General features: G+C 40.3%; 2 protein-coding genes across 3 annotated transcripts; one reads left to right on the top strand and one right to left on the bottom strand.

Moving 5' to 3' along the window:
- Window positions 1–541: 541 nt before the first annotated feature.
- On the top strand, window positions 542–17,072 carry LOC119720389 (epididymis-specific alpha-mannosidase-like). Of its 2 annotated transcripts, none has more exons than XM_038190053.1 (19): window positions 542–913; window positions 1,655–1,795; window positions 2,415–2,526; window positions 2,826–3,114; window positions 3,717–3,894; window positions 4,398–4,596; window positions 4,991–5,184; window positions 5,728–5,917; window positions 6,406–6,545; window positions 6,951–7,234; window positions 8,112–8,306; window positions 8,426–8,575; window positions 9,220–9,325; window positions 10,470–10,586; window positions 11,623–11,854; window positions 12,305–12,481; window positions 13,445–13,572; window positions 14,940–15,084; window positions 15,181–17,072. In XM_038190053.1, exons 1-19 carry the CDS (start codon window positions 725–727, stop codon window positions 15,270–15,272), a joined length of 3,258 nt encoding a protein of 1,085 aa, XP_038045981.1. In that variant the 5' UTR covers window positions 542–724; the 3' UTR covers window positions 15,273–17,072. The 2 variants fall into 2 exon arrangements, with proteins under 2 accessions (XP_038045981.1, XP_038045982.1); XM_038190054.1 differs by having other exon boundaries at window positions 8,429–8,575; window positions 15,181–17,066.
- On the bottom strand, window positions 16,942–18,463 carry LOC119720390 (neuropeptide Y receptor type 2-like). The gene has a single exon (XM_038190055.1). It carries the CDS (start codon window positions 18,381–18,383, stop codon window positions 17,193–17,195), a length of 1,191 nt encoding a protein of 396 aa, XP_038045983.1. The 5' UTR covers window positions 18,384–18,463; the 3' UTR covers window positions 16,942–17,192.
- Between the last annotated feature and the right edge of the window lie 6,280 nt (window positions 18,464–24,743).

Genomic DNA, 24,743 nt, shown 5'->3' with positions numbered 1-24,743 from the left:
AACATATAGTGAAGTGAATAAAATATTTAGTAAAGAAAGGAGCACATTTGCATGAAATCTGGTGGGTTTTTTGTGTGTGTGTTCAAAGTTGCATGAGATAGACCTGTAAAAGATATCATTAATGTGCGTTTTAAAGTATGCAAATAATGCATACATATCCCTTTCTAAAAGTTAACTTTGTTTCCAGGGTCACTGAGAAAGTGACCGAAGAATAAGCATCACACTCGCGGAAGAAAGATTTTAATAGCGAAAATGGCACTGGCCCGGGGGAGTGGGAACAGAGACGGTTTATGATTGTTGATTGACATTATCCTGGGGGGAGGGGTTGGGGCGGAGTGCAACAAGCCTCTGTACTAATGACGTAACACTCCGTTTACCTGTGTGCTTTCCTATGGTGCTCAGTGGACCGTGGGCCCCCACTGGCTCCATAGGAAAGTGCACATGTAAACAAAGTGTGACGTCATTAGTACAAAGTTATATTTATATTACGGACAGCATAAAACAGCCGTTGATCCCTGTGCGCGAAATCACGTGGGACAAATCACGTGTCAATGGACTCTAGCTAGCTCCATGCGGAAACTGTCTGCAACAATTTGTACGGTCGGCGTTTCCCCCAAAAATTATCCCTTTTGTTAGCCACATGAAAGGCTAGGTAGCTTGGAAGAGATTGTCCTGAGCGTAGTTCGACAGCGATTCATCGGTTTATCTGCAAAGCTGGACAAAAATGCTGTCTAAAAGGGATGTTTTGGCGGTTGTTTTTGTGATGGTGCTGGGACCGTGGTCCACCGTCGTCCTTGCCAACTCTGCCCGGTCACCAACCGGCGGGGGAAGTCGTGGTGACACGGCGGGTATCATCCAGGCCTTTGTGATTCCACACAGTCATATGGATGTTGGCTGGATCTATACAGTGCAGGTAAAATGATTGGAACGAATGTTGCACCCTATAGCCACATTTTTGATCATATATTATTAAATCAGTGAAGGTCAGTCATTGCAAAAATGTGGAAAAGCCAAAGACATCAATCTGGGACGTACTGAGAATAGCCCCATAAATATTAAATGTGGCCAATTTACTGGACTACCTCCGTAAATAAAGGCCACACTTTCACCATGTACAAAAACGTGTCGAACTTTGTCAAATTTTGATTTTCACATTCAGGCTTAGTTTGCAGTTTATTTTTGCTTTAGAAGCATACTCACCCTCTTTATAGGCTAATCAGAAAGTGCTGCCTTTCGCAGATGTCTAATTTTCGTGTTAAAATTTTGATACGCTAATGTGTGCAAACGAATCTGGAAATTGCCTAAATGGCTTCGTGCACATTTAGAATAAAATGAGTTGTGCATACTTAGCGCTATACCAGTATGCACACGTACATGATGTAGTGTGTCCCGACTACAGGGTTCTCAAAAGTGGGGGGAAAAAGCGCCCTGTCTTGTTGGTGCACGGAGCCCATAGGGAAAACGGTCTAGTTTTCAAACTCCGGAAAAGCAAATTTTCAGGAAATTTAAATTTAGCAAGCATCAATGTGTGGCTCTAAAATATGGAGAAAGTCGAGTATTTGAGACATGCATGTATATGGAACTTTAATCAGTACCTTCATTCGAAGTGTTGTTACAAGCATGACAAGTTGATCAAAATGTCTCTATGCTTTAGGAGAGTGTGGAAGCCTATGCAATGGACGTCTACACCACTGTAGTCGCAAACCTTGCCAAGGACAGGAATCGTCGATTCATTGCAGTGGAGCAAGAGTTCTTCAGGCTCTGGTGGACCACGGTTGCCAGTGACATGCAGAAGGTTCGCCATTAAACCCTATTTTTTGTGTCTGAATCAGTTATTTTGCTTCAGTTCTTCCATTGGGATTCTGTGAATCTTTAGCTGATCCGTTGCCATAAACAAAAATACATGTTTTCGGCATATCCTGAGATTCATTATGCTTTGAGTCCATCATAAGTCCGTCACAAGTAAATCACAAGTCATTTCACGTGTCAGATCACACGTAACTTGTGCTGAACAATTACAAAATGAGTGCCTTTGTTTGTCTGTGACTTGACTTGGGACTGGATGACTTGTGATTGACTTGTGATTTCTTATGATGACTTGTGATTTCTTATGATGACTTGTGATTGACTTGTGATTGACTTGTGATTTCTTATGATGACTTGTGATTGACTTGTGATTTCCTATGATGACTTGTGATTTCTTATGATGACTTGTGGTGGACTCTCTCTGTTGATGTTGGAGCAAGTGGTAGTGGAACATTTCTGAAAATGACTGTCGGGAGGGCACAATTTTATTTGTTCATAACTTTCAAGATGAGTGTGGTAACAATTGGTCGATTGGGACTAGACACCGGTGGACATCTTGTGACATTCCTCTCATCTTATGCGGCAGTTTGTCTTTATCTCACTTACAGAAACAAACACATCTACTGGTACAGTATGGCCAACTGGAGTTTATTATAGGAGGTCAGGTCATGCATGATGAGGCAGTGTCAGAGTATAGCGCCACCATACAACAAATGACAGGTACTAAAGCTATAAGACATGCTCCTTAGGCCGTGTCTGGAACAGGCTTCCAGAGCTACGGCTACATCTATTGTCAGCATATTCCCACTTAGTTGTAATAGGAATAACCTATCCAATAGTCTTGACAAGATATCGTACGCAGCCTTATAAACCCTAACTACCCTGAATCCTGTTAAATATTACAGCCCAGCCATAGACCCTTTGCATTAGCTACTGGTTCTGGCACAGTGGTGGGTTGCGAGGTTTCAGGGACTTAAGGTTAAGGTGATTGGTGAGATTTCTTCTTTTTTTTTCATTAGAGGGGCATTCTTTCATCTACGAGACCTTTGGAAAGCGCCCTCACTTCAGCTGGCACGTGGACCCCTTCGGAGCGTCATCGGCAACCCCGACACTCTTCGCACTGATGGGATTCGACGCGCACCTCACCTCTCGCATCGACTACGACGTCAAAGCGCAGATGCAGAAAGACAAAGGTCTGCAGTTTGTGTGGCGGGCGTCGCCCTCTCTGGGCAAGAGCCAGCAGATCTTCACCCATGTCATGGACCAGTACAGCTACTGTGTGCCTCCACACCTGTCCTTCTCCCTAAAGTAAGCAAAAGGATTCCACCTGTTACCTCTCTGTTTGTTTATTGTTTGAAAATGAAACGTTAAAATGTATACATGCGTTGAAGTTCTCTGGCTATGTTGAGCCCCAATTTTCGATATCAGTCCTGCTGATTAAAGAGGTCAGTTACAGAAGTTGCAGTTGCGAACACTGCTTCAATCCATTTCTCTGTTAATACATGAAGTGCTGAGTTTTTATAGCTTTTTTTAACTGTGTTGCCCCCAGTAATCTTATGACCTCTGCACAGACACCCCTCAATGGTTACAGAGAGAAGTTTGGGTAGACCATTGGGAGGGACTGGCTCCCAAATGTATTTCAGACAGTGACTGATGCTTTCTTAAAGACCCTATGGGATGGACACAAATGTTCACATTCAGATTAGCCCTGCATAATTCCTGCTAATTTTTATACCCAAGTGATATGAACATTTATCCATTTAACCCAAAGTGATAAATCAAATATGATGAGCCACGTGTCCTCTTGTACATAAACAGTCTGACAGGTCAAAGACTCAATTTGTGGAATTCAGTCACAAATGAAGAAAAACCTATTTCTTTCATGGTTTCTGACGGCTTTTCTTGTTCAGGACTGGCTTCTATTGGAACGGTTATGCCGTGTTCCCCAAGCCACCAGCAGGTGTACCGTATCCAGACATGAGCCTACCAGTCACAGATCAAAACATCAAGCAGTATGCTGCCACCATGGTTGATAACATCAAGCAACGAGCAGCCTGGTTCCAGACTCAACAACTCCTCTGGCCGTGGGTAAGGAATATGAAAGCTTGAGTTTTTATCATTTTTCAGTTTACAAAGAGCAGGGTAGGAGGGCACTTGGAGATAGATTATTTTGAATGTAAGCTGCCAAGATGTTGGCAAGCAATTTTCTAGAAGAGTATTAGAAGGTCAGTCATGCTTTCACATTACTACATGTTTGATATGGTTAAGTCTGGCACTGGTCATGTATGGAGCCTGTCACCTGTCGGTTGCTGACAGACAAAATGGCCATCCAAGCATCCTTCTTGTGTTGTTTCCCAATATTGTTCATAAAATGGCTTTTCATTTAAACTGCTCATATTCCAAGAGATGTACTGATATATGCTGTACTGAATAGAAAAATTGCAGTTTAGATCAGTGTGGATGAACAACAGAAAATTTGAAACAAGTGTGACACACGAATCTCTCTTTGAAGTACAGAGTAAATAACAAGATGACCACATTTCAAACAAGGCTGTATTTTAAATCGGTTGTTTTCTCCTTCCGTGACCCAGGGCTGCGACAAACAGTTCTTCAATGCAACCATCCAGTTCCTGAATATGGACAAACTAGTGGCCTATATCAATCAACACTCTACGGATCTAGGAGTGCACGTCCAGTATGCTACATTGGGGGACTACTTCACAGCTGTCCATAACACTAGCCACAGCTGGGCACTAAAGCAGGATGGAGACTTTCTCTCATATTCGTCAGGCAAGGAGTTCTTGACATCAACTTTTTTGTTTGTTTCTATAGACCCATCCAGGCACACTGCCAGTTTTGTCACGGAGGCCCCCTTTAATGGCGAAATCATTGTGCTAGCTACTGTTCAGCTGTCGCCATTAAAGGGGGCCCCTTGAGCGGACAGTGTCCGGATTCGTCTATACTGTTGTTAGCATTGATAAAGTTACTGCCTCTCATAAGACACCAAATGAAAAGTGTCCTATTTATCAAAGTCACCGTTGACAGAAATGCATCTCAATAAGAAAAAAGCGAGGATTAAAACTTAAAGGATGTCTCTCAGTACATGAGTACAAGCTTGTTTTCTGATGCAATTTGACATTTAGGTCTTTAAAGTCAGTTTTTCATTTGTTAATTTCAATTGAAGATGCCGATGCAGCATGGACGGGGTTCTACACCTCCCGTAGCGGTCTGAAGGATATCGCTCGCCGGTCCCAGTCCACCCTTCACGCAGCGGAGACCCTCTTTAGTGTGTATCTCAACCAGCCCAATCTCAACCGCACCGCCAACACCACCGAAGTACTGGGGAGTCTTCAGGCACTGCGCTGGGCGTCTGCAGAGGTTGGTCTTTAGTGGATGAAAGGCTGGTTCATGCTCAGCGCAAAAGCGAACGGCCAATGCGGGTTTGTGACGTCTTGGCAAGTTTTCACGCTGCAAATTCGCGACAGTTGGGCACAGTTCAACTCTGAAGAATTCAGCAGCGAACGTTTTGTGACATCATATTCACTTTGCATTCGCAATTGAGTGAATTATGAATGGACGTGATATAGGAGTGCTTCACAAGAGCACAGAGAGGTCAGAGAATTATGGGGGGGGGGGGGAATTGACATTGGAACGCAAACCTTTAGTCCTTTTATTTACCTCCAAAACGTTAGTTTTAGGAGGGAGGGAATTTTATTCCTTTCATTATTCAAAATTCAGTTGACACTCGGCTCAAAATAGAACTACACAATACATATAAAAGGTATTTTTTTGTGGTATATCATTTTTGAAACTTCATGGGGAATTTGGACTTATAAAAGACCTGATACAGATCAAGTCAGCATGCTGTTCCAAAGAACTGCGTCCTCTAAAAAAAAATTCACACTTTAATGTGCTCGTTAGGTTCAGCATCACGACGGAATCACAGGCACTGATAGCGTCAAAGTGAAGGCCATGTACGAAGACCATCTAGAGACTGCTGAGAACATGACCCTTGCCTCCATGAAGGAAATGTTACAAGACTTCCATAACAACAGCCAGGAGGGAGAGAAAAAAGACGTCTTTACTTCTGTTGGTCGTGGACACATCTTAGGTGAGCATGGTTGGACACATTTCAACATTAATGTTCACAACTGCTAGCCCGACCCTCAAAAAATGTAACTTGTGATACAGTTCAAGCAATCAAAAACTGGAACAATAAGTGGTACAGAGAACGTACACATTAACAACTATTTTTTACCATTTTGTCGGTCCAAATAATTCTTTTAAAAAAAGTCTAAATTATCACTTCTTTAACCCTAACTCCCTCACGTCTTTTACTAGGAACTGGGACAAGTCCATCAGAATCCTGAAAACTGAAGTTAGGGACAAATTGTCTAGTGTGAAATTTATTCGTTCACATAGATCGTGTTCCACTCCAGAAATATCAGTCTAACAGTAGCGTAACTTTTCAATCTATCACTATCCTCTGTTCCCTACCTTCAGTTCATGGTTGATTGGTTGAAATTTCACTCTTTAAAATTTTGAGAGTTTTCTTTTGTCAGAGCAGGGTTTGTTTTGATTTTGATTCCAATGTTTCAGATGTCAGCCGTGACAAGCCTCTGACTCCGATCCTGGTCTACAACTCGCTGGGCTGGTCCGTCAAAAGACTGGTTCAGATGAGCATCACGGACCCTAACGTCACAGTCATCGATATCCATGGCAGGGACATAGGCAGCCAGGTAAAGGAATGTCACAAAATAATGAGGTGCTGAGAAACGACCGAGAATATATCTATTCCCTCTGGATGGGATGCCAGTCCATCGCAAGTTACTCCCCAGCTAAAGCTGTTACTTATCCATACTCCTGGGTGGAGAGAGGCAAGTGGGGGTGAAGTGGCTTGCCCAAGGACACAACATATGGCCAGCAGCTAGAATCGAACCCCTGACCCTCTGATCATGAGTCACAAACCCTAACCACTAGGTCACACTCCCCATCGATGATGATAAGCTTGGAATTTGCTGTGCTTACTGCTCACAGTGCAGAACCATAAAATCTGCCCCTGTTCTTGTTTTTATTGTGTCCGCCATAAATATTTCCATTTTTATTCATTTTTGTTGATATTCTTTATCCTTTCTCTCATTCAGGTCAACCCTCCTCTAGAGCCCGGCGGACCCTACCATCTCTTCTTCTACGCCCAACTTGCCCCGCTGAACTTTGATGTGTACTACATCAAGAACAAGATCCAACCAGAGGACGCCACATCCCCGCAAGGGAAACTGGAAAGCCTAGGCACTGTTGTCAGGAGCAGAACGCCCTCACAGGACAAAAAACGCAAGTTGAAGGACACAGACGTTAAGAGCATTAGTAACGATTGTTTTGAGGTGGCGTACAATACCACCACAAACATGCTGATGAGCATCCTTGACAAGTAAGATTTTTTACCACTTTTTTCGGATTTAATTCTTATTGATCAGTCCTTAGCAAAACTTCTTTTGCATGAACACATATTGAAATCCCTTAAAGTGGGTTGCATAATTCGCAGGTTTTCACCTTTTTTATACGGCTCGCTTAGGCAAAAAAAAAAAAGTCTCCGGTTTCTGGTATGCGCGCGCGTCGCCGTAGCCATGCGCGTCGGCAAAATGAAAAAGTTTTTTTTTCAATACAAGATGATGTTTCAAAACCGCCAAACTCACTGGTTTGACTGGAATTCTGCTGCTGCACAATTTTAACGTGTTTTAAGATGGGGTTATGATCGAGAATAAGCTTTATGTGGCCTCTCTTGACTCCCATATATTTGCACTAAGTTTAGTCGGGCACCATTTGCAGTCATCAGCCGACATTTGAAGCCAAAAAAAAAAAAAAAACAGGTAAAAAAAAGCCGAGTCGCCGCACCACTTTTGGGGCAAGCTCCATACCAGAAACCGGAGAGTTTTTTTTTTTGGCCTTATGTTCTGTTTTACTTCTTTGATGTGAACATATCTATTGACTTTATCTTTCAATGGTATTTTTGCAAGAACTGTATCAGTTGCACATAATATGTAACATACCTGAAGTTGTTGTGGAACATTGCGTAATTGTCAAAACTTGATTGAAGTAGCAAAACATATCCACTGCATTTTAAATGCGTTAGCAAAGTTTTTGAGTGCAAATCTGAATTTCACATACAAGTTAATAGCTGGCTTTGCTTTATCTACCACACTGGTGAACACAAAACGGACTTGTGCTTTTATTGCCTGCCAGTCGTATACAACAAAAGGTGGCGCTATACACATCAAATCAACCGTATGCCATTCCTTGTCTTACAGGCAAACTAACAAGACTGTATCGATGGAGCAGATCTTCATGGAATATAACTCCCATCACAACGTCCTGTATGGGCAGACTTCCAACTTGTACGTGTTCAGACCTTGGAGTAATGGTCCACAAAACGCTGGAGATTCAGCAAAGCTGGATATTGTCACTGGACCATATGTGAACGAAACCAGGCAGTCCATATTCAAGTGAGAGTTTGTTACTTTTGTTTTGTTAGTTCAAATTGATTTCCAATCAACAGTTTTCTATTACAATTTGAACTTTTTGTTTTAACCCTACAACGATAATTGTTTTGGTTTTGGCTCAGCAGTATGTACGATCCCAAGAGCAGTCGCTATATGGTCACCCTACGAATCTTCGACCTGCCCCACAGCCACAACGATGACATCGTCTGTGGTCACATTGAGCTGGACTTCAAAGTTGGGCCACTAACACCCAACAAGGAGCTAGTCTACAGGTCAGATTGATTGCATGCCCGTGGTTGAAATCCATATCGTGGATTCTGAGAGTTTTCAGGATTGTATACATTTGTACATGTCAATGTTTTCAGGAGGGAATACTGAAGGTTCTTTTATGATCGGCATTGGACTGACTCTCCATGCCGGCTCAACAGCTGCTGTCTGCAACTAGAGTTAAACTTAAATGAATGACTGAACGTTCATAAAATCCTACTGCTTAAAGACAAACATTCCAAAACAAATCTTCTACTTTTATTGGAGCCAGAATACTATTTGTTTTAATAGTAATGTAGTCTTGGGGTTATTGGGGGGGGGGGGGGGGGGTGGGGAGGATTTTGAGAAAAAAATGTTTTAAATGATATTCATTGGTTATTTTCTCTCCATGTTTCATTGTAGGTTTCAACTTACTTGAAAACTTTGAGGTACACTATGAATTTTGTTTCCAAACAAATATTGATAACAACAAAAATGATATCAAATTTATTTCCTTCCCCCCCCCATTTTTCATTGCAGGTTTTCAACTAACCTAAACAATTCCAGAGTTCTCTATACCAACGATAACGGCTTCCAGACGATGAGACGTACATGGAGGCCTAACAAAATATGATATCCAATTAATTTTTCCCCTCGTTTTTCATCGCAGGTTTTCAACTAACCTGAACAATTCCAGAGTTCTGTACACCAACGACAATGGCTTCCAGACCATGAAACGTACTTGGAGGCCCAACAAGCCACAGCCTGAAGCCCAAGTAAGTCTGCCTCCTCAATAAAAAAAAAGGCTTGAGACAAACATTCTTTAGATCCTGCATGAGCAGCGATTTTAATCTGTAGAGCATCCATCTGTAGAGCGTCCAGTTTCGATAATGGTAACTTTCTCAAGATTTCTTTGAATTTCCTGAATTCCCCAAGAGTCCTCCAATATACAGGAATCCTTTCAATTCTCCTGGTGCATCTTGAAGGATGCCTCCAATATTTGGCAACGTTCTCGACCTGTAGAATTCCTGAAGAGTCCTCCAGTGTACAGGAATCCTCTCAATTCTCCTGGTGCATCTTGAAGGATGCCTCCAATATTTGGCATCGTTCTCGACCTGTAGAATTACTGCCCACTAGTCACCGTACAGTCCTTGATATTGCAACATTTGTGGCACCGCTAGCCTTCATCAAAGTGTTTGACGATGGTAGAGTCTGTTATGGTATCTGGCCCCAAATGTTAACATGTGCGTAGCTTGAATCAAATCGGGGTAGAAAAAACGTCTTGGGACAACGGATAGCGTCTGCCTATCTTTCTTTCTCTTTTGTCGCTGGCTTTATATTCAGTTATATTTGGTCGGCCGACTCCAAACTTGTTGGAGAATGTAGCGACACTATCCAGCTGTCTATCCGTGTAAAAATATGGGCATCTGGGTCCAAGTAGTGAATTAGAGTCTCATCTGTATGCATAGGAGGTCATCGCGGAAAATCCAGCGACAAAATTAAGAAAACCTAAGCCAGTACGATTCATTGTCCCAAGGCATTTGTCTTCCCCAACTGATTTGCATATTTTGTAGCTAGGTAAGGTCACTGCTCGTGCTTTGCACGTACAGTGAATTTATGCATAGCGCACCGTTAGTGTTAACGTTAGTCAGCGACACTATCGACAAACACTTTGACTAGGGCTTCACAAGCCTCTCTGCTTTTACGACCTGTAGCGTCTGAAACCACCCAAGACCAACTGAGCTGGCCCGAGCCCTCTATGATTTTAAAGATTCCTTAGTGAATAAACACAATGTAATACATTGTAGTACAGGTGGTGATAGTAGATTTCAAAGGTTCTGGCAGGGTTAGGGTTCATGTTGCTAAACTTTGCCATTTTGGGTTGATTTCCCTAAAATTTTCCATTGTTCTCACCCCCAGAACTACTACCCCCTGGTCAGCACAGCTTATATTGAGTCACCAACAAAGGATACCCGCCTTACAGTCATGGCCGAGAGGAGCCATGGGGTAGGCAGCTTGAACAACGGACAAATGGAGGTAAGTGTGTGTCTATTGATTCTGTTGATGCATATTCATGAGCCAATTGGCATTTTGATTGGTTTACAGTCCTTAACGTAAAAGATGCTTACCGTTTGCTTGAGTGTCTTTTGAATTATAAAGAGTCTTCGGTCAGTTTTTGCACCTTTTTTGCAAAATTAGAAATTATAGTTTTTGTTTAATACAGACAGACACACAAAACATTAGATTACTTTCAAAAGCCATGAAATATTTTCAGCTATCCAGATGATTCACATTTTGCATTCGATTGAGGAATTCTATAATTCCATCGCAGGAAAGTACGTCGGCATATGGTTGTGTAAATAATGCTACTTGCTTGTGTACAAACAAAAAAATGATTTTGCGTTGGATGCATACTTAAAGGGACTATACAACATTTGCAAACATCGAAAAATAAAACTACCAAGTTTTTACGAAATACCGTACTAGGATGTTGGTAAATGACAGTCTAAAGCATCCTGTAAAATTATGGCACCTGGTGTGAAGTCATTTTCAAGAAAACGGTATTTTTGTTAACATTTCCAACGGTGGTCGGTCGACCACCGGTGGAAAAACCTAACTATTTAGCAACTACTGCTCAAAATTTACCATTTTTTTCAGTCCAAATTTTGTGAGCTATTGGTTACATGTTCATGAACAGGTGCAGGCCAGCTAGACTGGTTCCTTTACCTTACAATTTTCCGGCATCTATAAATGGATCCATTTTTTCTTTAGTGGAGTCAGGGAAACAGACTACTTAAACATTTTTGGTTTATTTGGTTTTTCCAGCATTTTCGAACACAAAACATCAAACATGTCAGTGTAACAATATTTTATCTATTATACTAACCCCTCAAATAGTTCATTTCTGAAAATTACAGCAAAAGCCAATGATGTACACATTCCTTTTAATCCTTTCCAATATAATTGAAATACCACATTTGGATTGATATTGAAGTCTGCTTGCTTTAATTTGATATTCATTGATTGTGATTGATTGATTCTGAGATTCTCGTCGGCTTATCCGCAAAATCAGGTGATGCTACTGCGTCGACTTATCACCAACTCTGGCTACGCGGACAAAAACAACCTGACGTTGGAAGAGCCGGATGTCGTCATGCCAACCCTCTGGCTGTTGCTTGGCAACGGCACACACTCCAGTGAGTTGCAGCGTCGTGCCTGGCTACAGCTCGAGAATCCACCAATCATTATGGCCGTCAATCAGAGCATGGGGGCGTGGGCAAAGAAGTGGAAGGGTGACAAATCAGGTATTTCTTTTACTTCTATACTAGTTTGTTTTGGTTGATACACCTTGATGGTGGGGTTTTCATAATGCCTTTTATTTTTAGGCGGAATTCAAGACCCTTTTGGTGTTTGTAGATGCTCCAAACATTTCACTTGGATCTCAGCAGATATTTTTATTATAATGGTATTATGGAAGTCGGTAGGGGTACTTGATTATTTTTGGAGAAAGACAATAACTATTTGAGTCTGACAGGATTGGGGAGATGGATTAGCAAGTTAGGATTAAGTAAATTTTTCAGTTTTCTGGTTTTTGGATATGGAGAGGAAAAGATTACTTGAGGTTGGCTTTTTTTTGGGGGGGGGAGAATATGTAAATAAGTCAGTACTGTGAATATGTAAACCCTGCTACCCAAATTCACTTTTGTGGATTTTCATTCTGTGTTTTCAACCTGTGTTCTGTTTTTTTTTTCCAGGGAATATCCCGAAGTCCGCTGAGTTTCTGCGTCAATGGAAGGAGAAGTATCTCCCCAACCCCTTGTCGACAGTCTTCAAGGACCTTCCCCACAACGTCCACCTTCTGACCCTGAAGACTCCTGGCTGGACTTACAACACGTCTCACAAGGAGCACGAGAAGAAGCTGCGAGCAAGACGTAAGATTTTTATTTTTCAAGCAAAACAGGAGTTAAATATTTTCAGATTTTGGAGGAATTGATTAAAGTAAAAATCTATAAACACTTATCTTCAAAACCGATGACTCACACTACAACTTACTGAAACCGTAAAAACAACCACACCCATTGAAATCTCTGAATGGTATTTCCGTGAAATGAGCTTGTTGTTAACCGCAGTACATTTTAATTTTTTTCCCCCTTTTTCAAATACTTGACCCAACTATAATTACCCTAAGTACTTGATGCTTTGCTCTAGGTTGTATCCTTATCAAGCCAAAGTCCATTTGTAGGCATTCCACCGTAACTAAGCCAGAACTGCAGAGGGCTCACTTTCCACGAGGATCGCATTCCATGGTTACCGGATCACCCGATGCAAAGCTTGTTTATGTGCCGGGGCGTCATTACGAGGCATATGTTCAAACAATCGCCTGTACAAACACATGGGTGTATGACACTGTTGACTTGTCATGTAAAGCAGTACAGGATTTAGGGGCTTTTTTGTTTTCTTGATCAGCGCTTCCGGTAAAATGTGACAAAATTGGAAAGGGGAGGTTTTCCGCCCCTAGCAGCCTGATAAACGAATGCCTGAGTATCTAAAAGTAACTGCATGTTTACACAGCTTGCAAAGGGTTGAGTAAAATACACAGTAACATCGAAAAATCAGAACTGGTTTTGATTTTCTGTTCCCTTTTTCATCAGGTAATGCACCTTTTCCTCAGATCAGCTGATTTCCTCATTTTTAACTTCCAATGTGTGCCATAATTTTTTTATAAATATTACTGAAGTCTCAGGCTGCTTGCAATTTCTTCATTTTTGTGTGTGACTGTACTGTATCATCTTAGAGACTGACACGAGGTGATTTTTTGTTAAACATTTTATTGTTGGTAATTTTGTTCGCTGTATACAGTATTTCATTTTGCTATGGTGCTTTTTGTTTCTCAGTGCGACAGGGACGGTATGATGGAAGTGGGGAAACCCCCAATCTAGATCGCATTCTGCTTCGTCTCCAGCATCTGTACGAGGTTGGAGAACACAAGAGTCTCTCCCAGCCGGTGACTATTGACCTTGCAGTAAGTATCAATGGCATCCTTACTGAGAGCGCATGCAAACTTTACCGAAAATAAAATCTGTACTGAATGGCAAAAACCAGTGTGATAAAAACATTACTTGTAGACTTTTGTATTTATTATTCTACATTCATAAATACTTAAGACAGTTTTCCCATTCCTTTTGGTCGAGAGCCCGTCACATGGGTGATTTTAAAATCGCTGAAACTGGTTGCAAACACTTAATTCCTGCACCGCTGTGTTCTGCGCCACATCATGCAGTACGCACTGTGCATGCACCAATCTCCATAAAAGGAGATTTTTAGCACTACATGAGCGAGGCACATACCATAGAAATGGCAAGAGGTGTTCCGCAAAACACGAGGTAAAATTGATGAACAAAATCGTTGGGAAATTGTTCAGTTTTTAATTGTTTAGATTTTTTGACTGAAAGGTTGACTTGTGATTGACTGGTGATTGACTTGTGATTGACGTATGATTGACTTGTGATTTGGTTGTGATTGACGTATGATTGACTTGTGGTTAACTTGTGATTGACTTGTGATGGGTTTGTGGTTGACTTGTGATTGACTTGTGATTGTGTTGTGACCATTCCTAGTGCATGTTGTCTTTATAACTTCACAAGAACTGCATTTCTAAATGAACAGTTTAAATAGCAAATGAGGTAACTTTTTATTTATGCATTTTCCTGATGATGATAAAGAGATTGATTTTCTACTCGTTTCATATCTTGTTTTAAGTAATTGACATCAACTTACTAAAAATATTTGGTCCCCTTGGTCAAAAATGTATATTTACAACATAATTCCATCTCTTGCAATCCGTCTTCCCGGATGTCCTTCCCTAAAACAGGAGGTCTTGGCTCCAAGTCCTAGCTTAAAAAAATACTGAATTTAAAGAGTGCTTTGTTACATAATGTGTGTGAAAGAAAAACCATAATTAAAATTATCAGCTGACACAAAGTTTGATCAAAATACAACTACATCTCCCTTGCTTCAAAACACAACATTCAATTTGTTGTGTATTAGATTACAACCAAAATTACAACCCTTTTACTTAACTATTTATATGTTGAATTGTTCAATCAATCACTTCAATAGTTATTTTCATATTACCAAAGTACTCAATCACTGAGCAACTCACATTTGTGATTTTTTTTCTCAACCTAATTTATCATGTCAAGAGATTTATTGATTAGTTTTACCGGGCTAGCGGGTCGGTCACTTGCATGCAGACATTTTGTTACGACATCAATTAATCTTTTTTTCACATTCATCAGATCCAAATGACAGGTACAACTTACATGATGTTTTCCATCACAATCCTCATTTTAAACCCATTTTTCTTAACTTTGTTTTTAATTTCTGTAGAAATATCTGTTTCCATTTGGCACTGTAGCCAATGTCAGTGAACGCAGTCTAACAGCCATTTGGCCGGCTGATAAGGTCAAACGCTGGACTTGGAAGGTCAAAGGGGGCCCCAAAACTGGCCAAAAGTCCTCTGCAACCGGATCAGGTAAGCCATTTCTCAATTGACCAATCCCTTAAGCCCCACCAAGATAGTATTTTGACCAATCACAGCCATGATTGGTGTTTTTTATTTAAAATACAGCGCCCACTTGGAGCAAGTCACCAACCAGCATCACTCTGCATGCCCAAGAAATCAAGACTTTCTTCATCACTTTCCAGAAGAAAAATCCTTGAGGTATTTATTTCTGGGTTTTGTTTTTTATGTACGTACTAACTGGTTCACCATGATTAGTGTGCACCTTTTGTTTTTTTATTTGGATTTTACCCGCACATTGGAATTATGTACCTATACCACACAAAAAAATCGGTCTGGTGACGTGGGATGTTTAACAATAAAAATATTTTGAGTTGGTATTCTTGCCTTTTGTGGTGTCAGGGCGTAGGGAAATCAGTTAGATTTTACAAAGGAAGTTTTGACAGTTTATACAGGGTGAGTAAAAAAAACACGAAACCCAAATGTCGGGACAGAACTTTAAAACAGTGCTTGTGTTTAAAAGTCCGTAACTTGAAAAGTACATGAGTGATTAGAATGATTCTTGTACTAAAAGAAAGCTTATGAATTGAGCTTTCATATCCTGGATTTTGAAAGTGCTACATTCAGAACTTCAGTTCAACAATGGTCCCCACATCTGAGTTTCGTTTGTTTTACTCACCCTGTAGATATAATTAGTGTAGTAGAATATGTGTGATTATATACACATAGTCGCTTGTAAATTTGAGCCTCCAAATGGACATTCTTAAAAAGAAATTTGAAGTCCATTAAAAACAAAATGAAAAATTAAACATGAAATGTTTTTCCTGCTGAAATTAGTGGCGTTAGCATCATGCAGTTGCATAAACAGACAGTGTCATACAATTACAAGTCTCATTAAAGAATCTGCAAGATAAACAATATTCATAAGAAAAGTTGATAGTTGAAAGTGAAGATAGTCATATAAATAACTAAGTTTTGTGTAAGACTTTGTTACTTTACAGTCTCCTAGTTGAAATTTTGTTCTGTGTCTTATTTATAGATACAGACTAAAATATGAAATATCAGAATCTTAGCAACATTATGCTTCCGACAAAATCAATTTTATACATTTTTGTTTCCATAAAATGTTGCATAAAGGGTAGCGCATACTTAAGGCGAAGGTGAATGCAAACATGCATGTGTGACATCATGGCAACTTTTCGTGCTACAAATTCGCATAAATTGAACACATTTTATCTCTGGTGAATTTTGCATTCAATGTTTCCTGACGTCAATTTTGCTTTGTATTCACATGTCTGTAGAGTATGAAGCAACCATTTTTCAAGTTTTTTCGCCATTTTAATAGCTACTATTTATGCAAAACACATATATATTTAACAATATTTATTTTGGCAGCATGTGAAATGTCCACCAGAGAAATAAGCCTATTGTATTGTTGCCTATATGTTCCAAGAACAGTAAAAGTTGTCAGTAGTTGGAAATCAATAGTTCATAAAAATGCTCCTTGTTTACACCGTAAATTCTATTATATAATAAGCTTGAACATTTCAATATTACTTACGTGTAGTTGGTGATATAAATCAACAGAAGTACACAGTATACTAAGTATACAAAAGTGTTCTCTTTATAAATTGTAAACCAAGTGTTTGTTAAAAATAAAGTAAAGTTCTTCAGGTGTGTCCCTCCTTTTATTTTCCAAACTTCTTCCTTAAGTTAATCATGTAAAATAATTGTGCATTCAGTGTGGTCCATATCAGATCTGAGAATGGAACAACTGGTTATGTGTAACTTTGTTAGAAAAAAAGGAAAACTGTATCAGCAAACTAGAGCCTTTGAAGCATGTTGTTTGTATTGTTTCTGCTCTTGTGACAAAATCAGTTTTAATAAAATACATATTATGGCCATGTGGACACTGACCTGTTTCATCAATGACCATTCAAAAAGTATTTGTTCAATTTTGAAAAAGCGCTTAAATAAAAATACTGAAAATGCCACATTGATTTTGGTTTGTTTTTTAATGTTTATTTTGTGGAATATGAAACAACATTTACTGCTGTACGGATAAAAATGCTTGTATCACATTTTAACTTTAGATTTTTAAAGGATACATTTCTTAAAGTTTAAGAAGGTGTTTCTTCGCAGATATTGTCCATGACATTCTCACAGCAGCCGTCTCCGTTCATATGTCTTGTGTTATCCACCTCCCTGCCACTGAGTGTACGTATGACCTGCCGTATGCTGTTCCTTCCCCCAGTGCTCGCGTTCTCTGTCGCCGCGGTGCCGCACGCCTTGCACCGTATCTTGTTGAACAGTTGCCGGAAGTGGTTCCGGTACTGCTCGTTCAGAACACCGTACACGACAGGGTTGAGGGCAGCATTGGCATAAGTGATAATAAACACGGTCATCAGTTGGTACGATTGTATGATGTTAGTATGCATGTTGTCCGCGGTCATGGCTACAATGAAGACGGTCACAGGCCCCCACATGAGCACAAAGAGAGCCACCATGGCAATCAGCATCCTCAAGACGTGGGCTTCCTTCTGGACGTTGGCTGCGACTCTCACTGAGCTGTTACGAGATCTGGGAGCAGACTCCATGTGGTCCCGCATCCTCTGTAAACTGGAGGAGAACTCCTTCATGATGGCCCGGTAGTTCTTGGTGATGATAGTCAACGGGATGATGAACACCACCAGGATGTTGATGCAGGAGTAGATCACCAGGATGTAGTTTGGTCCGGGGAAATCCACTGAGCAAACCGTCACTCTCCGCAGGACGCTCTTGGATCCATCCTCAATGGTCGCCTCGATTGTCCTGAAGAACACTGCCAAGGGGCTCGTGAAGAGCAACGCCCCAATCCAGACCAGCGCCAGACGGACTAGGGTTCCATTGATGGTGGATCTTCGACCCTGGTGCTTGATGATAGCCCGGTAGCGATCCGCACTGATGAGCACCATGGTCCATGCACAGACCATGCCACTGAAGAACTCAATGGAGGTCATCAAGTGGCACAAGGCCTCCCCAAGCACCCATTCTTCGGTCACTCGGGTCGTCATCACCAAGGGAACCATGATGGAGAAGATGAGGTTAGACACGGCCAGGTTAGTAATGAAGAGATTGGTGACTTGTCGGATGGCCTTGAAACAGATGAAGAAGTAAATGACTAGGATGTTGCCTCCTAGCGACATGAGGAAGAGGAATCCTAAGATGACGTTGACAAGGATGTAGCTCTCCGTCCAGGCCTTGTTGAATTCCGAGAAGAACGTAAAGAATGTCTTGTTGGTTGCATTTTCAACGACGTACGATGTACCCATTGTTTGACTCTAGGCGTCTAGTTCTAAAAAGATGAAGATCAAAGAAACTAATTGTACTTTCTGGTACAATAAACGAAAATTAGGAATGCCTTAAATTTGCCAAATTTGTTTAAAAGAGTGTGTCAGTCAAGTCCTGATGTGTTGAAATCATTCAGTAACAGTCTTTAGGTTCTGTTGTTAGAGATTACCACATGCAAGTCTCTGCTTGGTAATGGTACCAGTCCTTATGGTTCCAGTGTTGCTGTTAGACAAACAAGAAATCAGTCTAGTTCCCGTAGGTACTTATACAAGTCTTAATTTCCTCACTTGTTTTTTTTCCCCGTAAATTCTTAACCCTGTGTCCACTTCAGGCTTCCAACAAGCCTCTTGGATACCTGATACATATCCGATTGTCTTGGCTTTTAAGTTCTTCAACTCAGCAACTAAAAGCCCCCCACTCGTCCTGAAGCACTTTTCACCAAGACGTTTGACAGTGACAGTATGAGTTGGATTCCGAAGATGGATTTCCAGCCGGTGTTGACTTTTCCGTGATAAATGGGATTGAAGTGTCACCCTACGGTGCACTTGAGAGCCAGAAGTTCAACAATTCTCGTCTGAGCGCGAACGACTGCGGAATTGGGATGTTTGTGATCAGTGGAGATTATTTATCAATCAATGATCCACTTGCCCAATGCTTCAAATTCTTCACGACAGCCTTGGATATTTTTCCCATTAATGAATTTAAATGAGTAATTTAAAGTGATGCAGTGGAAGAAATAATTTACTGCTTTTGTAGATGCTGAATGTTTTGTGTCGGAAGGTTCTAATAACATTGATTGGGATTTAAATATTGGGTTTTGTCCTTTAAATTAATGATTCAAAATTGATAGTACACTGTACATGTAGTTCGTCTTTTCGTGTTGGGTTTGTCCCCGTGACGGACTTGTACTTGCATTTACGCATGCGCGCTGCATGAGAAGACGGGACCAACTTTCTTAATTCGACTGATAGTTAGTACCTGCCGGTTTATCATTGGTTAAACGACCTGAAGCAATGGTTAATATAATAATTGTCGGTTAAATAACTTGAACAGATCTAGGTTAACCTGGTAAGTAATGTAGTTGACCCTTAGTTTAGGCCTACCTAGCGCTTGCGTTTTATATGGACGGACGGTGTCGGTTGAACGTGAAAAATCGGAAACGAATATATATTTATATAGAAAATACAAATACAGATATTTTATATGCATGCATATAGAATATGCCTAATCCAAATGTTGTTATTTTGACTTGAGTGCACCACTTAGCCGTTCCTGCAAACGATCTTGATCGAGGAATATTTCTCAAATTCGGGCGTCGTCGGGATACATCCTCCCTTCGCTTTTCAATTAAAATTCAACCTATTCCGTCAATAAACAGGAGTCGTTTGGTCGTCATTTCGATTGCTTTGCCCAACACTTATTGTCGTCGGCGGACCTTGAAGCGCAGCACGGCATAGCTCGGCCACGGTAAAGAGAAAAAAAATCAATTTTAATCGAGGAAGAAACCACTTCTAGTTTGGCTCCGTGTTGTCCTGACCAAATTAGAGCGAGCAATTCTAGCCGTAATGTCGTGCTACTGCCTGACCGACCTCAATTAGGTTTTTTTTCTTTTTCCTTTGGAATTCGGCACGACGGTAGCGAAAACAGAGCTTTGGCATTTCCGTCCGCATATTGAATTCGGCACAGCACAAAATATTTCTGCGTATAACTGACTATAGGGGAATTGTGACAGCGACCAATAAAATTTCAAGAAATGTATATCAAGACTAGATTCGGACATTATGCAACAACATCTTAATTTTTAAAGGAGATGGTTTCGAAGAGAGAAACAAGAAACTACAACACAGCTTTGATCCTCGACCCAAATCTCAATTACCAAATTTTAAAAGCCTCTAGATATAAAAAATAATTCTATTTATGTTGATTTTCAATATTAATTCAAAACCAGTGAAAAACTAATTTGGTCATGAAACGTGATATTGTGTAAGGGTCTTTCATTTTGAGAAAAAAAATTCGACCTCTCACATCCCAAATAGCTAAAATATCAATGCGAATTCAGGTTCATGAAGAGATAACAACGACCAAAAGATCAAAGCAAAGAATGAGAGGCATTCCTAGTTTTCAGATCTGCATGTAGCCCTTTTTTCAAATGGGTGCATACCTATGTTCTCCAATACAATTACCTGTGTTCCCCAATACCTATGCTCCCCAGCCCTAACCCTAAGGATTTTGGGGAACATAGGTACAATGTATTGGGAAACATCGGGTAGACCCATTTCAAATCTTCCATAGAGGAGCGTAATGGGGACGGACATGTTTGTCACATTTGTGTATGTCACCGGCTAGATTCGATCCTCTGACCCTGTTATCGCAAGTCTCGAACCTAAATCACTAAGCCAAACTAAAATCAGCAAAGCGTTCGTATGTAACTTCCCCCAGCAAAGGTAAATTCTTGATGTTCATTGGTTGCTGCCACAGCAACAGTAATTTGTATTTCCCTTTGTTCCATCACCCTTACGGGAGATAAAATAAACAACATTACATCTTAGCTTTGTTTAGAGAAAAATCAAGCGAGGCAATTCGATCACAAACCGCCAAAGAGCAGTACATGTTTTATCTAGATTCCACTGTGTAATGTCAGACCACTCCGAGTCTTATTTTGACACATTCTAACAGTCAGTTTTTCCTTTCAATCTTTGGACCCGTGACGTCAGAGATTGTGTTTTTATTTTTCAGAGGGTGAGTGTTTTTGCTGGGATCCATTTGAGATTGCCAGGCAACGAGTTGAGTGTGGCTTTCAAACGGTGGACTATCCACGTAGATAACTCGGTAGAGAAAATGCATCGCTGTTTGCATTACGAAGCGAGAGTTATTTGTATTATTAACTTACTTGTACTCATATACACATAGTTGCGTGCGTCGTCGGTTTTTTAATGTATCCTCTGAAATTTCAGGAATTTGGATTGAAATAAAAATGCAAGGTGTTGAGTATACCAACTGAGGAATCATAACAAGTTGCGTATTTAAGGCTGTGTGAGTAGGCTTGTGATTTTAAGACGGAACTTTACGAAGCTTCGAACTTCAAGAGACAAGACATTTTTCCCTGAAATTTTAGTTCTTTAAGGCGAACTGCCGTCCCACACACATGAATCATTTAAGAGAAACAGATCGATATATCAGATTTACCTGAGGAAGAAAAGATGTACCACTCCCGAGGAGGGAGAGATTGAATGGCCGAATCACATTGTGAGCGGTGTGGGAATCGAACTCAGATCACCCGAGTTGAGAAGGCTGGGTAAGCATCATTATGCGAACAGCGTAGCTGAAAGCAACATGTCATAAAAACGAGTGACCCGGGCTTCCATAGACATTTTCCGGATACCGCCATCTTAGTGGGTTACGTGGTCATCTCAGAGGGCATTGCATTGAGAAAAAAAAATCAATCATTCTCGGAATACAATGGGACGATGGGACGTATTTTCAATAACCCCCCCCAAAAAAAATACCACGTGATCACAAGGACGGAAGTACCCGTGAAACGGTCCATGTCGTCTCCGCTATCGTCCAATCAGCGGGTTGACTTGATCAACCTGCCGAGGGAATTGATTGATTGACAACTACGGCATTGTGACCAGCCACTAGTTCTAATCTCACACCTGACTCTTTCCCACCGTGTACGGAACTGCCTAATCGAATTACTACTGCTCTGTGATCGAGTCAAGCAAAGGTAATCTTAAACTTAAAGGTCGGAATGACGATCGTTGCAATCGCAAATTGTTAATTGTTTACTAGAATTGACCGCAACCTCCCCCAACTGGTCGATTTTCGTCAACAATTCGTCCGTGTCGAACTGGCGATTAAATTTAATTTTGTATAATTTAATAGCGAATAATTTTATTACTGTGTGGGGGTGGGGATTGAGAGTTATTTGTTCCGCACCCGTGTAAATGCCCCTACCTGTCTTTTCGTTGAATTCAAAAAAATAAAAAATTATGAGGAAACTTATTGCATATAGGAGCAAATATGAATGATTAAAATTTGAATTTGGAATTCAATTTGCTCTGTGATGAAAAACACATTAGGTTTAATAACGACTTGAAAAGCAATTTCAAACACGAGTGATTATTTTTCAATTAAAAAAATCCAGAACATAAATAAATTTGATTATCATTTCTAAACCAGGCGAAAATAAGTTTGTCCGAGATTGAACAACGTTAACAATATTGTGCCTGAAATATTCCTGAAATGTCTTGTTCCTCGGATATAATCCTAACATCAGTAAGCATAAAGAAATCACACAAACCATATTTTCAACCCAAAGCATATTTTCGCTTCCTAGGCCGATTGGCAACCGATAAATCACAGCCCATAAGGCCCTCTGCGCGTGCACATGCACTTCGTTGGCAAGCGAAATTCCTTGGTTGCTATGTACTTGACCAATAATTCGTATAGTTACTATTTTCCTAAAGGGAACCATGTTATAATCTGACGTATGATCTCATCGCGATTGGGTCCGATTCATTCAATTAAACATTGCAAAAAGACGGGTTAAGACCATTTCTAGAATTAGTTGGCTTTGAATGATCGATTGGTTATTTATTATCCTCCCAATAGGAATTAAATTGGATACACTGAATAATTACCTATTCTTCAGTTGTATTGGACGTAATCAAAGGAATACTCCAGTTAAGAAATGTGATTTTGTGGTATCTTCTGAGAAATATTTTTGATCACTATAATTAAGTTATTAATAACTAATTTCTTAAAAATATGATGTTGAAACTTGGCTCTGCATTACATCACGTGGTCAACATGTGGAGATAAATGTGTAGCTGCATCCTTTGTTATTACATGTACATGTATATACCGCATCTTAGATATTTAATAAGACCATGTTTAAGATGGTTCACATTTGCAGCTTTTTTTCAGGCAAAAAAACACTTTAATTTGTTCGCAATTTTATTAGAAAGTATTCTAATGATTAAAACTCTGCACTCGCCTTTCTTAAATCGGAACAAAAAGGTAAGTGTCTGTGTCCAGAAAGGGAAAAATGTATTGTTTTATTGATGAACTGATTGAGATATTGTTTTTATTGTATATCTTGAAATTAACGATGAAAAAAAAACGAAAAATGAACGTTTTGGTTCATATTTTGCATTTTGTTAATTACGTTTAAAACCAATTGTTTTGGTTTTCGTCTCACTGCTCAGTAAAAACAGAAAATTATCTGACAACCAATTTTCTGCCAAACTCCTAGCTGTTACATAGGCCTATCGTATTTATTTTAAAAAATGCATTTCTTTAAACTTACTTTTCTAAGCAGTTGCTTAATAATTGGGTCCATCAACTTATGAAGACTCGAGGCCAAGATTCGGGTTAGAATCAAACACTCACGAAATATTCCTTTTCATTTCTTTCCTGTTCCAAGCGCAAAATTTATTTGCATGATAAAGACGAAAATAACCGATAGAAAGTAAAATGTTGCTACTTACCAGCTATGCAGGAAAAATAAAACATGATCCATTTGATCTGCTAATTTGGTTACAAAGTTGTGTAGCGATCGCCCGTCTGAATCGTTGACGATGTGAAGCGTGCTAGCTCTCCTCGACTCGTTGACGGAACTCGATTTTCCTAATGCATTCTCGTCAGGTAACGAATGCGACAAGATGTTTCCTCGTCACGCCACCCACATTATATTAGAGGAGGCCGTAGTCTTCGCTCCAGACGGTGCCGTTGTTATCTATGCACTTTCTAAACGCCGCAAGAGGGCGCTTTCGTAGAATAACCAGCTACGGTTCAAGCCGTGCAGCGCCTTATCCAAAGAACCTATAGTTACGAGAACGCTCATATCTTTCACACAATTTCCTAAAAGAAACGCAATGCATTGTGGGTAGGTTACCGCCATGATATTCATTCACGTATACTCAGTGCACACGCGTCGAATTATTTATCCTGAGTGACCAATTGAACGGAATTTATGCGCAGTAAGCTTAGAGAAACTGCGTATATCGGTGGCCTTGTTCGATTACGCTGACAGCAAAGCTGGCACATCGTGCACACGTACGCGCAGACATCTTTGTTTTACATACGCTATGTGGACATTCCTTTGTTTTCGTGTAGTTAAGGAAACTCGGTGCAAACAATATCTTTACTTAAACTGTCAAAACTTTTCAACCCTAATTTTTTTCTATTATTCCCTTTAGTGTTTCTCTTCATTTTGCCACAAACTTAACCCAACAATGTCTCTAAACCTGTTTTTTTTCCAGAGAGGGCGAAACGTTATGTGGACACGGCTTAGTCCACATAACGTCAACACAACCTGCATTATGTGGACATTTTTT

Source organism: Patiria miniata, unplaced genomic scaffold (genome assembly GCF_015706575.1).
Source record: "Patiria miniata isolate m_02_andy unplaced genomic scaffold, ASM1570657v1 HiC_scaffold_9, whole genome shotgun sequence".
Classification (NCBI taxonomy): Eukaryota; Metazoa; Echinodermata; class Asteroidea; order Valvatida; family Asterinidae; genus Patiria; species Patiria miniata.
Note: the sequence above shows the minus strand (reverse complement) of the source record. Positions and strands in the feature narration are given on the sequence as shown.